This window comes from Dryobates pubescens, chromosome 14, assembly GCF_014839835.1.
Source record: "Dryobates pubescens isolate bDryPub1 chromosome 14, bDryPub1.pri, whole genome shotgun sequence".
NCBI lineage: Eukaryota > Metazoa > Chordata > Aves > Piciformes > Picidae > Dryobates > Dryobates pubescens.
Window position 1 is genome coordinate 14107946 of NC_071625.1, and position 18347 is coordinate 14126292.

Sequence of the window (18347 nt, forward strand, 5' to 3'; positions counted from 1 at the left end):
CCATTAGCAGAGCCAAACCCTGCTCTCCCTTCCCCACTTGCAGGTCAGGAGATGTAAACACCAGGGACTGATTTCAGCTGCCTGCTCCCAGCAAGACAAGCTCCCAGGCTGATTATAACCGTCTTATCTGCTCTGAAGGAAAGCAGGGAGAGATAACCCAGAGCTGACAACGTGCAGTCACAGGCTGAAAGGGGCTCTGGCTGCCCCTGCTAAATCACACAGGATCCAGGAAAAACAACACGTGCATGAGCTCTGCTCAGCCAGGCAGCTCTTTTCCTCCAGCTTTTCCAGACCCTGTTGGCTTGGGGGGGTTTTGCTTGTTTCTTTTTAGCTAGCATCCTTCAGAGGCCTCACCCTGACCTGGCTCAGGGCACTAGAAGTTTTGCTGGTTTTCTTTTAAGAGGCTGGTCCTTTGGTGTCTCCTAACTCCCCTTTGTTGGGATTTCCCAAGATCAATGACTTTTATTTTAAACAAAGGAAAACCAACAGTATGTCCAAAGATCTCTGCAGTCACTTGTATTTAAACATGCTGCAGTCATGACTAGATACAGGGAAGAAGTTTCAGACTGAACGCCGTGAGACACTGGCCCAAGCTGGCAGAGAGGTGGTAGATGCCCCATCCCTGGAAACATTCAAAGTCAGGTTGGACAGGAATTTGAGCAACATGCTTTAGTTGTACCTGCTCACTGCAAGGGGGTTGGACTACATGGCCTTTAAAGGTCTCTTCCAACCCAAACCATTCAATGATTCTATGATTCCTGCAGTCCCCCAGATAGTATCAGCACAGCAATCAATCATCCTTTTTCCATAACAGACAGTATTTAGTCACTGGTTTAGTCCTCCATGCATCTCAACATCTCCAGGGCACAGGTGAACACTGCTGTCACTATAATTTTTTCCCAGTATGAATTAGAATCACAGAATGGTTTGGATTAAAGGGGACCTGCAAACTCATCTAGTTCCACCCCTCTGTCATGGGCAGGAACACTTTCCACTAGACCAGGCTGCTCCAAGTCCCATTCAACCTGGCCTTGTATCACACTCCAAGATTCCAAACCCACCTGGATGTCACCCTGAGCAATCTGCTCTGGGTGATTCTGCTTTAGCAGGGGGGTTGGTTTCTACCCTACTCCAAGGCTCATTTTGCTTTGTGAGATTTCACATGCACATGAAAGTTTCTCCAGGACTTGTCACCAGTTATGGTTTGCGAAGCCAGTGTCACTTTGGGGCACTTCATTTTGCACTGTGCAAGTGCTACACAGAATCATTGAAGTTGAAAGAGAATTTGAAGATCTTCAAGCCCAATCATTAACCCAGCACTGCCAGGTCCACCACCAAACCATGCCACTACATGTACATGGCTTCAAGCTCCCTCCAGGCATGGGGACTCCACCTCTGCCCTGGGCAGCCCATTCCAGGGTTTGACAAGCATTTTGGGGGAAGAAATTGTTCCTAATATGCAGCAATTAAGAGCATGGTATCTCACAGAGGTGTAATTCAGGGGGATAATTAATCATTTCCATGAGCAAAGCTGCACTGAAGCACTTCCATGTCCGGGCTGAACGCTGGTCTCTGTATGAGCACGCAGAGGCTACGTGTCTCCATTAGCCTCGTTGGTGAAGTTATCAGTTGTTTGCTTAGCTAACAGCTAACAAAGATTTCTGATTTTTATTTCTCTAGTTCTTTTCAAGAAGGTGGTTGATTGGTGAAACCTTTATCACCCCCGTTGCTTCTCTCAGCCCCGGTTATTTGAACAAGAAAGGAAAAGGTTTCCGCTGCCTCTGCCCATTTATTGACTCACCAAACAAACCCTCTTGACACCACTGAGCAAACACCACCTGCCTTTTCTCCCCTCCAACACACCATTCATGGCAGCCTCTCCAGGAAAGGAAACTGATATGGCTGAACAGAACAGCTCAGGAGATTATTTTTTTTAATCATTAAGGGTTGGGTGGGTTTTCTTTGTGGAAGAGCAGGGGGGAAATCCCAGAGAGTTCAGCTGCAAACTCAGCTCCAAGCTGGGCAATCCACAGCTTCTCTGTTTGGATTTAGAGAGATGCACAGAAGGTTCTACAAGCAATTCTACAAGCAAAATATGGTTGGACTTGCTGATCACAGAATCACAGAATGGTTTGGGTTGGAAGGAACCTTAAAGGTCATCTAGTTCCAACCTCCCTGCCATAGGCAAGGATGCCTTCCACTAGACCAGGTTGATCAAGCCCCTGTGCAACCTGACTTTGAGTATTTCCAGGGATGAGGCATCAACCTCCTCTCTGGGCAAGGTGGGCCAGTGTCTCTGCACATTCAGTGTGAAAAACTTCTTCCCTATATCTAGTCCAATGCTGAAACATGTTTAAGTGGAAGTCACTGCAGAGATCTTTGAACCTACTGTTGATTTTCCTTTTCTTTTTTTTTTAATGAAATTCATTAGTCTTGGGAAATCCCAACAAAGCAGAGTTAGAGGAGGAGACACCAAAGGACCAGCATCTTAAAAGAAAAACAACCAAGCTCCTTCTACTGTCCTGAGCCAGGTCAGGGTGAGGCCATGAGCTACTGCCCCTTGTCCTGTCACTGGGCACCACTGACAAGAGTCTGGCCCCAGCCTCTTGACCCCCACCCTTTAGGTCTTGCTAAGTATTGAGAATATCCCCTCTCAGGCTGCTCTTCTCCAGCCTAAACAGCATCAGGGCTCTCAGCCTTTACTCCTCACAGAGATGCCCTGTGCAACCCAGCATCTTCATAGCCTCCACTGGACTCACTCCAGTAGTTCCCTGTCACTCTGGTACTGGGAACCCTGAATATTAACTGTGGCCTCACTAGGGCAGAACAGAAGTGAAGAAGAACCTCCCTCCACTTGCTGGTCATAGTCTTCTTCATGCACACCAGGACACCACTGGCCTTGTCCACAAGGTCATGAGATTTAACACATCCAAGTGCCGGGTTCTGCACATTGGCCACAACAACCCCATGCAGAGCTACAGGCTGGGGTCAGAGTGGCTGGAGAGCAGTCAGGTGGAAAGGGACCTGGGGGTGCTGGTTGATGGTAGGCTGAACATGAGCCTGCAGTGTGCCCAGGCAGCCAGGAGGACCAATGGCATCCTGGCCTGCATCAGGAACAGTGTGGCCAGCAGGAGCAGGGAGGTCATTCTGCCCCTGTACACTGCACTGGTTAGGCCGCACCTTGAGTACTGTGTCCAGTTCTGGGCCCCTCAGTTTAGGAAGGAGGTTGGCTTGGTGGAACGAGTCCAGAGAAGGGCAACAAGGTTGGTGAGGGGCTTGGAGCACAAGCCCTATGAGGAGAGATTGAGTGAGCTCGGGTTGCTTAGTCTGGAGAGGAGGAGATTCAGGGGTGACCTTATTGCTGTCTACAACTACCTGAAGGGAGGTTGTAGTGAGGCAGAGGTTGGTCTCTTCTCCCAGGCAACCAGTACCAGAACAAGAGGACACAGTCTCAGGCTGCGTCAGGGGAGGTTTAGGCTGGAGGTTAGGAGGAAGTTTTACACAGAGAGAGTGATTGCCCACTGGAATGGGCTGCCTGAGGAGGTGGTGGGGTCGCCGTTGCTGGGGGTGTTCAGGGTGAGGCTTGACAGGATGCTTGGTTGTATGGTTTAGTTGACTGGGTAGTGTTGGATGATAGGTTGGACACGATGATCTCGAAGGTCTCTTCCAACCTGGTTTATTCTATTCTATTCTATTCTATTCTATTCTATGCTATGCTATGCTATGCTATGCTATGCTATGCTATGCTATATTGCTGGCTCACAAGGAACTTGTTGTCCACCAGCATTCCCACATCCTTCTTCACAGAACTGCTTTCTAGCAGGTCACCCCCTTGCCTGTACCACCACAGGGGGGTATTCCTCCTCAGATACAGAACTCCACGTTTGCTCTTATTGAACTTTGTGAGGTTCACCTCTGCCCCCAAGTCTCCACCTTGCCCAGTTCTTGGTGGATGAAGGCACAGCCTGATGGGTTGTCAGCCACCACTCCCTGTTTTCTGTCATCAGCAAACTGGCTGAAGGTCCATTGCATCCCTTCATCCAGGTCATTAATGAAGATGCTGAATGAGACTCGACCCAGTACTGACCCCTGGGGAACACTGTAAACTACAGGCCTCCAACAGGACTCTGCATTGCTGCTCACAACCCTCTGAGCTGTCTTTCAGCCAGTCCTCCATCCACCTCACTGTCCATTCACCTCACTTTCCTCATCCTTTTGTTTCAGGTTTCAGCTTGATTCCCCCATTTCCTCCTAGATTTCCCATGTTCCATAAGCCCTAAGTACCATAGTGCCTAGAAACCCACAGTGTTAGCTGCAAAGTGGACTTGTGAAAAGGAGGAAAGTCAGCTTCTACCGAAGGACATCCAATCTGCTGATCCAGCAGAAAGGGAAAAAAGAGCCTCATCAGGGCATTTCCCAGTAATTAAGTTGTGATTTGCATCACATTTTTGCTCACTCCCCTGCACAGGGCTCTGATTCCTGCTGTTTGCACCAACCCCACGGCCAGGCAGCTTCCTGCTGAGCCAGCACATTGTCCTCTGTGTTTTCATAAGAAAAGGAGTCATGTGGAGCTCCACGTTGAGATTTTGTGGCCTTGTCCTTTAATGAGATGAAGCACAGCAGCTTGGCTGAAGCAGTGGGGTGTGTGGCCTGTAAGCTCACCTCCTGTGGGAAGCCTGGTTTGTCACAGAATCACAGAAGGGTGAGGGTTTGAAGGGACTTCTGAACATCATATAAACCAAGCCCCCTGCTAAAGCAGAATCATCCAGAGCAGATTGCTCAGGATGACATCCAGGTGGGTTTGGAATCTCTCCAGAGAAGGAGACTGACCTCCTCTCTGGGCAGCCTGTCCTCACCCACCAGCAAAATACCATTTCTTGTCGTAGTTCACCAGGACAAACTTCACTCCCTTCTTCAAGGTTCATAGACCACTGAGGTGAAATCATTCAACTTCTGAAGCAAAAAATCCATGTTATGTTATTGGGAAAAACCCAACTCAAACTAGAAATAAAAAGTAAAGAAGAAAAAAAAAGGCAAGCTATTGGTGCCATGGTTTAGTCATGAGGACTGTGGTGACAGGTTGGACTTGATGATCTTTGAGGTCTCTTCCAACCTTGGTGATTCTGTGATTCTGTGATTTTAGGGCAGCATTGTGATATTTTCTTGTTTTGACAGACTTGCCCAACTTTCACATAGAAACATCAAATTGTTTGGGTTGGAAAAGACCTTTAAGATCATCAAGTCCAACTGCTAACTCAACACTGCCATGCTCACTACTAAACCATCTCCACATACACATGGCTTTTCAATCCCTCCAGGCATGGGCACTCCACCACTGGGCTGGGCATTCTGTTCCAGGGCTTGAGAACCCTTTGGGGTAAGAAATTTTTCCTCATGTCCAACCTAAACCTCCTCTGGTGCAACTTGAGGCCAGCTCCTCTTGTCCCCATCACTTGTTACCTGGGGGAACTGACTGATCCTGACCTCTCTCCAACCTCGTTTCAGGTGTTCTAATACCCTACAGGACCATGAGATACACAAACAATCTATCAAAACCCAAAAACAAACTCATCTTGGAGTTAATAAAGATAAAAGAGTTCCAAAAATCCTGTGATTGCATCATGAACACTCTACAGGGGATGGCAACAATGTGCTGGCTCTGCTTGTGCCAGACCAGCTGCAATCTGAAAAACAAGCAAAGGTGTCAACTTTGCATCATCTCTAAATGCATCTTCCACCTTGGTGGAAAGCCATCAGACTGCACCCATCTGCAAAGATGTACCTGAGTCTTCAGATTCTGCTGTGGTGGAAATCCTGGGGCTGGGAATTTTAGAACTAAAGCTGGGTTTGACCCACTTTCTAGGGTTATCAGGCACAAGCTCTGCAGTCAGAGCTCAATTACAGTTCAACATTTATTCCCATTATTCCAGGTAGGGTTTAGAGCACAAATCTTGTGAGGAACAGCTGAGGAAACTGGAGTTGCTCAGTTGGAGAAAAGAAGGCTGAGAAGAGACCTTCCAGCTCTCTACAATTGCCTGAAAGGAAGCTGGAGCGAGATGGGTGTCAGTCTCATATGCCGTGGATCAGGCAGAAATGGCCTCAAGTTCCACCAGGGGAGGTTTAGGTTGGACATAAGAAACAATTTCTTCCCCTAAAGGGTTTTCAAGGCCTGTAATAGGCTGCCCAGGGTAGTGGGGGTGTCCCCATTCCTGGAGGAATTGAAAAGCAGTGTAGGTGTGGTGCTGAGGGACATACTTTTGGGATGACCTGGCAGTGACAATTAGTCATGACGATCTCAAAGGTCTTTATCAACCTAAACGATGCTACAATCTGCTCACATCCTGCTTTGTGTCGGTCTTCTGGGACATAATAATTGTGATTTTTCAAGATCAGCTGCCTTGACCCAATTTCCACCCCCAGTCTAAGCCCTGGGCCCGAGCGATGCTCCAGGGACCATGACTCACCTGAAGAGGTTTTCTGCTCCTGCTCTCATCCTCATCTCCTTGTTGATCTGCTGGTTAATCCGTGCCCGGCGATGCTGCAGTTTGCTGCGCTGGGTCTGGGCAAAGGGATCGCAGCCCTGCTGAGAGAGAGGGGGGCAAGGACTCACCGAAACATCCACCACTATGGGATCATTAAAGACCCTTTCAGAGCCCAGTATTGCCCTGGAATTCAGTCTTATTTTCTAATACCACATGTTGAGTAACTTGATCTCCTATGACAAAGTGACCTGCTCAGGGGATGGGGGAAAGCCTGTGCATGTGTCTACCTGGACTGCAGTAAAGCCTTCAGCACCACTTCCCCCAGCATTCTCCTGGCCGCTCATGGCTTGCATGGGTGGAAGCTTCACCAGGTACAAAAACCTGGCTGATTACTTGGGTCCAAAGAGTGGTGATGGATGGACTTGAATGTAGTTGGTGGCCAGCCACAAGAGGTGTTCCCCAGGGTTCAGTTCTGGGGCTTGCTCTCTTCCTGTCTTTATAAACGATCTGGACAAGGGGATCAAGGCACCTGCAGTAATTTTGTGGATGACACTAAGCTGGCTGTGAGTGTTGAGCTGCTTGAGGGTGGGAAGGTTCTACAGATGGGTCTGGATGGGCTGGATTCGTGGACCAAGGCAAATAGGATGAGATTCAACAAAGCCAAGTAAGTGGCAGGTCCTGCATATGGGTCACAACCACCCCATGAATACCATTATTAGAGATGACTGGCTTGAAACTACCCAGTGAAAAAGGACATGAGGGTGATGGTCAACAGTAGCTGAGGATGAGCCAGTGAGTGCTGAGGTGGACAAGAAGGCCACCAACATCCTGGCTTGTATGAGCAATACTGTGGCCAGCAGGAGTAGGGCAGGGATCATCCCCCAGTACTCGCACTGGTGAGGGGACACCTCAGATACTGTGTTGAGGGACATGGTTCAGGAGTGACGGGTGACCTGGCAGTGCTGGACCAACAATTGCACTTGATGATCTGAAAGGTCTTCTCCAACCCAAATGATTATATGATCCTATCTTGCCTCTGCAAGTTATTTTCTAAGCTACTCAGAAAAGGTCCCTCAGATGCAACCGTGAACAGGAACCAAGTGTCTCCTTTCCATGATTTCATCAGACACAAAACAAGACCCAGGGGGCTTCAGATGAGCTCAGGAACAGATGTGACCCCAGGTCTCATCTCCTGCTGGCTGTAGGGGATGGAGCACAGGCAGCAAGTCAAGAGTTCATGGGGGTGGAGAAACGAGTTGCACAAAGCGGTAAATTAATTCCATCTCTGCCTCCTCCTTTGGCTTCAGCTTGGACTTTCTGCAGACAGGGAAACGTGTTTCATCTCAGACTTCAGGAAATAACAGACAGCAATATCCCTCTGTCTCATGGGGGCAGGAGGATATTATGGGATGCCCCAGGCAAAGAGACTGCCATGAGGAGTGCCTCCAAATCCAAGGTCACAAAAGCTCTGTGCAAGCAGAGATGATTTCCATTGTGTGAGGAGAGGTTCAGATAGGTGAAATGAGTCTCCAAGAGACCCCTGGGATGGCACAAGGCTGAGCAGTTTAAGGCAATGGAGATCTCCAAGCCTCTTTTTCATACACCAGTGCAAGCCTGGGCAGAACCCTCCAAGAACATATTAAGATCCACTGTAGCACTAAATAGAATTCCTCAAAGCCACTATTTCATCCTCTTGCTTCCCTCAAGAAATCTCCATTTGCTGTGTGCACATCAGTCTTACCTGCTCCCCACTGCTCTCCCTCCAATACTGTTGGTGGGACCTCCACATCAAAAAAGGATTTTGCCACCTGAAAAAGTCTACAGAGCTCTTCAAGAGTGCCCACTCTCACCCTATCCAAAACATCTCCTCAGTTAACAGCTGCCATGTAGATCTCTGTGTGGGCCTCACCTGGTCTCACCCCATTCACGAGTCTCAAATCCAACAAGCTAAGGCAACACCCTCCAGAAAACACTGGAGATCCCAGTGTTACTCTGTGGAAACTTCTTTCTGGGGAAGTAGGAAAGGATTAATCTAAATCCTTGCCCCCAAAAAAGGATGAAACCAGCTTTGATTAGCAAGTACAGAATGGACATAGTTGTGTTTTCATGGACTTCAGCTTCTGAAAATGCATTTCTGGTGTCTGAAGTCCACTAGGTGGTGGCCCCTTTGAAAAGGGTCTGGGATTAATGTTGGCATTTTCATTTAAGTGAAAGACTCTAGCTCCTAATTGGTACACTTGAGACTGAGGAATCAGAGTGACTCCATCTGGTCCATAAATCTGCAGGATTAGTGCCTTAGAGTAATCCATGAATTTGTTGAAATTAGTGAATGAACATTGATGATGTTGAATGAACATTGAATGAGATTGGTGATTCTGGAAGAGTGGTTAAGGGGGACATCAAGGAAAACAGTCCAACAGCTACAGAAATCTTGGGTCAAGAGGAAATACAGGAAAGGCTGATCCAAAAGGGTCTTCTTGATTTGCTTCTTGCCTTGCACACACGACAGGGAAAAAAACATCCAGAAATTGGAAGGAAAAGGAAAAGGACAAAGAATCCTATACCATGGAGATCAAAAAGGGATAAAGTCAACCCTTGGAAAAAATCCTCACCCCAGTCATGCAGGCACTGCACATATCTGAGCACCAAAAGGTACTCAGAGCAAAGATGGTAACACCAAACTCATCCAGAAAGTGGCTGCTCCTGCAAATGTCCGAGATGGTTACAAACATTGAGCCTTCAAAGATGTTTCTTCACACAGTGTGAAGTGTGTTAACCTAGAGATGGAAATTACAGCTTAAGAGGGAGGAAAAGGATCTGCAAAGAGACCATGGAGCTTATCAAAGCTTCAGCAGGGTTCCAGATGAGAGCTGTGTGCTTGTCACCTCCAGAGACACACAAGCCTAACCCATGATGCAAATATATCCAAATACATGCAAATGAGCATGGATCCCCCCCAATCTCTGCCTTCAAAGCCACAAAATTCTATCTAAAACTCAACTGCCCCAGCAGAAACTGTTGGAGGTGTAAAGCACCTCAGCTCCTCCTTCAGGAGCTTTCATCAACTTTGAGACCTCTCCACTTCTCAGAAATCTTTGCTTGAAAACAGCCAGAGGATTTTAAGATTCTCTGGGGAGAAGAACAGACTACTTGGATATATGAGCAGGAGGCAAGAGGAAACACAGGTGAGCAGTCATGGAAAGGTACAACGGAAGGACACAACCACAGAGAAGGTCCATGGTACCTTCTTGTCTGGAGGCAAGACAAGGTCAGGTTGTTTGGGGCTCTGAAGAACCTGATTCAGTTGAAGATGTCTCTCATGACTGCAGGATGGGTTGGACTACCAAGGGCCCTTTCAACATAGTGCATTCTATGATTCTAAGACAAGAAGTGAGATGTAGAGTGCCATGAGAAGACACCAGGATGGCTCTGCAAGAAAGTCAGCATCAAAGCCTCTTCCCTGCAAAAGAAATTAAGGGGTTTAGCTGATTGACTTGGAAGCTCCCCACTTCTCCCATGGCTAGTCTGAGACAAGACCAAGAGACACCAAGTCATTTGTAGAGCTGTGAAGTTTTTTAATCCCCATCTGAACACCGGGTGTCTTCTCAAAAGGGTTTAATGAGATGGAGATTGGTAACTATCCAGGCTCCTAAGCTAAGAACAAAAGGGACCAGAAAGTCAGGTACTGGAGCACCTGATGTAACACCAAAACTTTGTGAGGATGTTGATTCAGGATCTCTAGACTTGCTGCCTTTGGGGACTTCACATGACCTTCCTACACCTTGCTTTCCTCCTCACCTTCTTTGAAGTTGGGTAACTGCAGTAACCCGTGAGATTGCAGCACATCTCACCTCAAGAGGATTTGCTGTCAGCCCCAAAGCATCATCCCTGGCTGGCATGGACCAATATAAGCATTATGCCAAGGCCATCATGGAACAACCAAGTTGTTCATGGAGCATTGCAGAAGGGATGTTATTTCACAAATGCTGGAGGAGCAAAGCTCCAGAATAAAATGCTTGACCCTGATGAACTTACCCATGAAAGGAAGCACCATAAGAAGGAAAAAAAGCCATATTTAAATTGAGAGGTTGATAGGGGAGACAGAGTCAATAATGGTAGAATTGTTTCAGTTGGAAAAGACCTCCAAGATCATGGAGTCCAAGACCACCACGGCCATTAAACCATGTCTGCAAGTGCCATGTCCACACATTTCTTGAACACCACCAGGGACGGTGACTCCACCACCTCCTGGGCAGCCTGTTCCAAGGCCTGACCACTCTTTCAAGGAAGAAATGTTTCCTAATGTCCAATCTAAACCTCCCTGGTGTAACTTGAGGTCTGATACTAGGGAGAAGAGACCAATCCCCACTTCACTCCAACTTCCTCCATGCTCTTAGAGGCGAGCTTCTCCATTCCCCAACAGCTTACATTCAACAGAACCCCACACTTTACCTGTGCCCATACCCTTGGAATCTTCCCTGCCCATGGCAGGGAGGTCAGAACTAGATAACCTTTAAGGTCCCTTCCAACCCAAACCATTTTATGATTCAGCTGAAGCTGCAACTGAAAACTACAGCACAGAGCTTCTAAAGGAAATGGTGTCAGATTTAAAAGTGCCTTACATGAAGGAGGGGTCGCCAAACCCCACTGTTAGCTTCTAAAAGGGATTTTCCTTGCTTAATTCTTCTTTGTGCAAGCTCTTGAGGTCAACCCCTTATGATCAGAAGAAAGATGTGGTACTTCAACCAGCCTCTTGGGTTTTGGGGAGCACCTAGGGACATTCAGAAACTGCTACATCAGTATCTCCTCAGAAGGAAAAATAGGTTTGGAGAAGAGAAGGCTCCAGGAAGACCTCCTTGCAGCCTTTTGGCACTTAAAGGGGTCCTACAAAAAAACACGGCAATGGTGACAGGATCACAGAATGACAGAATGGTTTGAGTTTGGAAGGGACCTTTAAAGGTCATGTAGTCCAACACCACTGCAGCAAGTAGGGACATCTTCAAGTAGAATAGGTTGTTCAAAGCCCCATCCAACCCAACCAGTGTCTCATCAGGAGACACTGTGACAGGACAAGGGCTGAAGGTGGGTTGGACTAGATGACCTTTAAGAGGTCCATTCTGTGATTCAATACTACAGTAAAATAAGGTGCTTCAGAAGGGGCCACGAGGAACACAAGAGTTCTTTTCCTTCCTACTTCAAAGCTTTTTGCACAGAAGTGAGCACATACATCTTCTAGTAAGAGACCATAAATTGTCTAGCAGAGCATGTGTGTACACAAAGGACAGCCATGAAAATGAGCAAAGGGTCATTAAGTTATATGACTTGTGTCTATCTCTGAAGTTTATTGCTGCTGACAAAGCGGGATTAGACCCAGAATGATTGTAGCAAGATCATTTCAAGCTCAGAAGACATCTGCCAACTAACATTGAGTTCAATCTTCAGCATGACAATGTTATGGAAAGCCCTCAACCAACACTTCCACATAAGGAGGACAAGAGAAGCCAGAAGATCCCACTCAGAAGAGGCCAAGACAAACAGTGCCCCTTTGAGGGATATGAAGGCATTTGTCAGCTTTAGCCTCATCTCTGGAGGGAACATCTACAATGACATACTGGTGTTTTTAACTCCCCACCACCTCTTCCAGCTCAGGAGCATCCATCTGGGGTGTTAAACAGGGCAATTACATGGTTAAGGTTTCCTTGTATAAGCAAGTCCTTAGGGAACATTGGTGAGAGATAATCACCAAGTGTACTTTGCACTTCATGTCTTCAGTAAACACAAGGAGATGAAGCCTTGCTATGTCTTGGGTGACAAGGCACACCTAGAGCATTGCTTATGACCTCAGTGCCAAAACCAGGCCACCATCTCCCAGCACTAATGACAGAAAAAACTCATTAGCTGCAGGAAGAGATGGATGCCAGCAAGTCCAAAGGGCAAAGCCATGCACAATGGGACTCATTTCTGCACTTTCATTTCTGCTAGAATAACAGGAGCTTAGCTGCTGGAAGCAATCAGGGGAAAAGCAAAACCTAAACATATGAAGTGATCACAGGATGACTGTGAGCTGGCAGCTTGTGTAGCTGTGAGTCTACTTAGAGCACCAATGGGTATTGAAGTAAAAGGTCCTAGCCACCTGCAGAGCTCCTGGATTCGCAGGAGGTACTCCACAACCCACCTGCTGAAGCATGGACCAAGCTGTGCCACCTCTAAGATTTGCTTCATGGACTTCAGCAAGGCCTTTGACACCGTCCCCCACAGCAAGTTCCCGGCCAAGCTGTCAGCCCGTGGCTTGGACAGGAGCACTCTGCACTGGGTTAGGAACTAGAGAGTGGTGGTGAATGGTGCCACATCCAGCTGGTGGCCAGTCACTAGTGGTGTCCCCCAGGGATCAGTGCTGGGCCCCATCCTGATCAATATCTTTATTGATGCTCTGGATGAGGGTATTGAGTCCGTCACCAGTAAATTTGCAGATGACACCAAGCTTGGGGCAGGTGTTGATCTGTTAGAGGGTAGAGCTTCTACCAACTTTTTTGGGCAACCCAGTACTCTAGATGTGGCCTCACTAGGGCAGAGTAGAGGGGCAAGAGAACCTCCCTCAACCTGCTGGCCACACTCTTCATGCACCTCAATAGACCATTTGCCTTCTTGGCTGGTTAACGGGCAACTTGTTGTCCACCAGCAGCTCCAGGTCCTTCCCTGCAGAGATGCTCTCCGGCAGGTCACCCCTCACCTGTACTGGTGCAGGGGGTAATTCCTCCCCAGATGCAGGACTTCACACTTGCCCTTGTTGAACATCATGAGACTCCCTTCACCCAGCTCTCCAGCCTGTCCAGGCGCCCACTAACCACCAGCACAGACTGACAGTGTGTCAGCTGGGATTATTTTACAGCCCACGTGTTTTTGAGTCAGGCCAACAACAGGCCAAGTGGCCAAATGACCCTGGTTTAGCCATGGGATAGAGAGGGAAACAAAAGCCTGAGAACTGTTCCACACACAAAAGCAGGCTTGAAAATTCTCCATTTTAGCCGATTATTGATCGTTTCCTTCTCCTCTCAGCCAAGCACATTTCACTGGAGCTTCAAAACAAAAAGCTGCTCACAAGTAAGTATTTTCATTTCTTTCCTGAACATTTACTCAGATATCAAAATCCCTATCATGGAACTAATCTGATGAAGCTCTCTGGCTGCAAGCTGTTTTTCCTGTGGGAGACAGGAGCAGCTAAAACCTCTAAAACCTTTCATTGAGAAGATGGTTACATCACACGGCCTTTTAACAAATGAGCTGAGGATTAAGGTTTTACATTTCCCAACAAAGTGCCCTCACTATTGGCTGATGGATTCAGCAAAAGGAAGGAAAAATAAAACAAGGGGTGGGGTGGGGGGGGAAATCCCCAAAACAAAAATGTGGGGGAATGAAGGCTTTCAAACAGCAAAACTTGCACCCAGAGCTTGGATTTTAGGAGCGTGAAACTGCTCTGGGATGCTGAGGGAGATATGAGAGCCAGGGCAAGGTGCCAGCAGGAAACAGATGTTATAAATCTGATACTAGGAAAACTTTCTATCCCAAAAAAGTTGTCAAACCCTGGAGCAGGCTGCCCAGAGAAGTGGTCAAGTCCCCATTTCTAGAGGGGGACGTGGCTTAGTGGGGCACTTGACAGTGTTAGGTTTATTCACAGAATTACAGAATCGTTTTGGTTGGAAGGACTCAGCCAGGTTCTGAAGCTGGTTTTAGCCTGACTGCAACATCAAGGATCAATCTGATCTTGAAGACACTTGAGCTTGACCTCCTTGAGTGGAGCTGAAGAGGTTACAACCTTCAACCAGGTTGGCATTGACCCAGGGTCTTGTTGAAATAGCAGGTCCTCCTTGTAAGAGAGGAGTATTCTCCTTTTCTTCAGAGTCCAGATGCCACTGACTTGATGATCTTCAAGGTCTCTTCCAACCAAAATGATTCTGTAATTGTATGATTCCAGGTCCAAAAAGTCATCCTTGCCACATCTTTTGGGATCCTTTATAAGGAGTAAACACCCAACATCCACATCAATGGTTGGATTTGATGATTATCAAGGTCTTTTCCAACCTAAATGATTCTGTGAGTTTCAGCCCAAAATAGTCACTATCACAGCAGCCTTTGTGATCCCCTGAGAGGAGCAAACATGTAGTGACCACATTGACAGCCCCTGATGGCCTCAGAATGAAAAAATACAACTAGAATCATAGAATGGTTTGGGTTGGAAGGGACCTTTAAGATCATCAAGTCCATGGATCATGAAGCTGGTGTCTACATCCAGAAGGAACTGGAAAGTACACGTCCCGTTGCCCCTCCCTCACAAGCAGTACCTGCTATTTCAACAAGACCCTGGGCCAGTGCCAGCCTGGTTTAACATTGCAACCTCTTCAGTTCCACTCAAGGAGGTCAAGCCTTGATAGGACAAGAGGAAATGGCCTCAAATTACATTGGGTATTAAGAAAAAATTCTTTATTGAAAGAGTGGTCAGGCATTTGAACAGGCTGCCCAGGAAAGTTGTTCATGAAATGTATAGACATGGCACTTTGGGACATAGTTTAATGGCCACAGTGGTATTAGGTCAATGGCTGGACTCAGTAATCTTAGAGGCCTTTTCCAACCAAAACAATTCTATCTAGTTCCAATGCCACTGCCACGAGGAGGGGGACATCTTCCACCAGACCAAGTTGCTCAAGGTCTTGTCCAACCTGGTCTTGAACACCTCCAGACTCTTCAAGAGGAGGCTATCTTGATAGTGCCTGTTTAATAAAACACTGATAGCAGTAAAAGGAAGTCTAATCATGTGGGGGGTTTAATTAAGTAGAGTAATCATGTTATGACAGATGTTGCAAATCTGCTGCCAGATCCACCCCCTGGCTAGAGCTTTGCAATATTTTCCTGTTTTTCTCCTCCACTCTCCCCTCTGGTAGATCAAGGAAGAGTAAACTAGTGGCTTCTAAAAGGGAAATAGTGTCTGTACCCAGAAGAAAATCAGGAGCAGAAGTCCTGATGCTCCTCCCTTAGAAGCAGCACCTGCTATTTCAACAAGACCCTGGGTCGATGCCAACCTGGTTTAAGGTTGCAACCTCTTCAGCTCCACTCAAGGAGGTCAAGCTCAAGTGACTTCAAGATCAGATTGATCCTTGACATTGCAATCTCAGGATTAAAAGTCACTTCCAGAACCTGGCTGAGTTCTGCCTTTTGGGTGGGATGGTTGAACTTTTTTTTTTGGCAGGGATGATTTTTTTTATGTTGTTTTAATTTGTTGGGTTTGTTTGTTTGTCTGTTGGGAGGGGGGGAGGGTGCTTTTGATTATTTTTTTCCCTTTATATGGGTGTCTTTTAGGGGGCTGCTTTTTCAATGGGTCCTTTTGGGAGGTTGTGTGTTACTGGGGCTGCCCGTTTGGGTTTTGGTTGTAGGAGTTGTTTGTTTGTTTGTTTAGGTGTTGCTTATTTTTGCCAAAGGGCTGCAGGGAGGCAGCTCTCTGCTGAAAAACAAGTTTTGGAAATTATAGACTTGCAAGAAGAGATCAGATTACAGGGTCAACTCACTGCAGGTTTTATAAATCCAGCTCCCAGGGGACAAACCTAACGGGAGCCACACTTAAACAGTCCCCAGAATTAACATTTACCCATTGTTTTCTTGCTATAAGCAGCACCTTTTAAAGCCTCCCTGAAGCCCAAGAGCTCTCACTGACACCCAAAGGATGCCCAGCAGGGTTTGTGGCAGCCTGAGGACAATCCCTGTTGGTTTCACCTTGCTGTTACTAATTAAACAAGTGACGCCAGCAAAGCTATCGGCCCCATCTCGCACGCAGAGACACTGCACCCACCTTCCTTGTGGGTATATCCTGGGGGTGAAGTATGCCAGGGAGCAACATCCACCTTGGTACCTCTGAGATGAGAGGAGGGATGGATTGGGCCACCCTCTTATGGGCAACAAAAAGCCAAAATATACCGGAAAATTGGGTAAAAGGAGTCACTGGGAAGCTTGTAAATGGAGCCAGCAGATGAGATGGAGTTTAAGAGATGATGAGCTATGAGATAGTTGTGTAAGGTTTATGGATGAGGTACTGGACACGCTTCTACTGCACATCACACCCCAAACCCTTCACCAACCAACTCCCTGCCATTACCTGACACCTCCAGCATGGTTTGACAACCAGGATGAAACTGCACCCCCACCCATGGGGATCACAACCCCAATGGAGGGGAGGCCTTGAGCAGCCTGGTCTGGAGGAAGGAGTCCCTGTCCAAGTCAGCAAGTTTAGAACTAGATGATCTGTAAGGTCCCTTCTAATCCAAAGCATTATATGATTCTACAGGCCAAACACAGGCACCTAGCCCCATATTGCGTTATCTGGGCACATGGCCCACCCCATGGCACCCCACCAACTGTGTCTCACCTTCCGGGTGCTGCTGCTCTTCAGTGCTTGCAGGAGGACAAGACCACTGTCCTTGTCCCCTGTCCCACCACTGTCTGGGCTCTCCTCCTCAGGTGGCATCATCTCCAGGGTCTCAGCATCCAAGGGTTGAAAGGGCCCACAGCTGGAGGTGGGACTCTTCCGCTTGACCTCACAGGGTGGCCCTGGGGCTTGCTGGCCACCCTTCGGGATGCTCTGGTTCTCCCGGTCTAGCCTCACAAACTAGTTGCCTCCAGAAGGGGACGATCAGAACCCAGTCCTGTACTGCGTGGGGGTTTAAACCCCCAACAACCCCCACCTCACCCCTCCACCTTAGAGCTACCCCCGATAGAGGGGGATGGGGTTAAACCCCACAGACCCTTAGAGCTACTCTAGACGGGGGGAGGACGATAAATCCCACAGACTCCCCCACTTACAGCTACCCCAGATGGAGGATGGGGGTGGGTTAAACCCCACAGACCCCGTTTTAGAGCTAACCTTGATGGGGAAGGGGATCGATAAATCCCCACAAACCTTCTAATAGTTCTAATAGAACTGGTGGGGACACAACCCCGCCCCGCCCCCCCCCCCCCCCCTTGCCAAACTTCTCGATCCGGGGGACACCCCTCTCAACACCCCCCCCCCTCCACCGTGATGCCCCAACTGAAGGCAAGTCCCCACACACTACGATCCCCCTCCCAGGAGTTGAATGAGGCCCTTGGATCCCCTCAAAATCGACTGTCCCCCCCCACCTCAGCCCCGCTCACCCCTCGATGCCCCCTCACGGCCCCGCCGCCGAAGCGCTACCAGCCGGGAGCGAGCGGCGGCCGCGCGGGGGCATAAGCAGGGTGGAGGGGCGGGGCGAAGAGCAGCTTTAACCAATAGGAGACGGGGATGGAGCTGATGGGCAGCGATATTGCACAATGGAAGAGCGGGAGGGGAAAGGCGAAGGGAGGGGGGCAGAGGAGGGGCGGGGCGGGGCCCGGCCCAGGGCCTGTCGCCATTGGCAACAGGGGGAATGGGAACGCCGTAACGTCACGGGAGGGGTGGGGCAACGGTGCCCCTGCCATGGGCACCGCTGGGGAGCGAACCGAGCTCTCGCCGCGCAGCACGGCTGCAGGAAGCCACCTACAATCGGAATCCCCCCTCCCCCCGGCACATCTGGATGAGTCCGCCTCCAATCAGAAGCGTCCTTTAACCGGTGCTTTTCCCCCGTCCACATCTGGATGACGTCACCTATAAACAGACCCTCCCCCCAGCCACGTCTAGACGACACCATCTCCAACCAGGCTCACCCCGCCGACGCATCTGGACGAGGCCACCTTTAATCAGATGTGTTTATTATCTCGGCGCTCCCCGCAGCCACATCTGGACGAGTCTCCCCCCACCTCGTCCACATCTGGACGACACCATTTCCAAACAGACACCCACCCCAGCCACACCTGCACGAGCCCACC

At 48.5% G+C, this 18347-nt stretch overlaps 1 protein-coding gene across 1 annotated transcript in view; it reads right to left on the reverse strand.

Annotated features, from left to right (window-relative positions):
- RHPN1 (rhophilin Rho GTPase binding protein 1) overlaps positions 1-17191 on the reverse strand; it is a 37726-nt gene extending 20535 nt beyond the window's left edge. Inside the window, exons 1-2 of the mRNA XM_054167186.1 lie at positions 16894-17191; positions 6465-6583 (exon numbers count right to left, since the gene is read on the reverse strand). Coding sequence (XP_054023161.1) covers positions 6465-6583; positions 16894-16995 — 221 coding nt within the window. The 5' untranslated portion in view covers positions 16996-17191. The remainder of the gene's footprint in view (positions 1-6464; positions 6584-16893) is intronic.
- Between the last annotated feature and the right edge of the window lie 1156 nt (positions 17192-18347).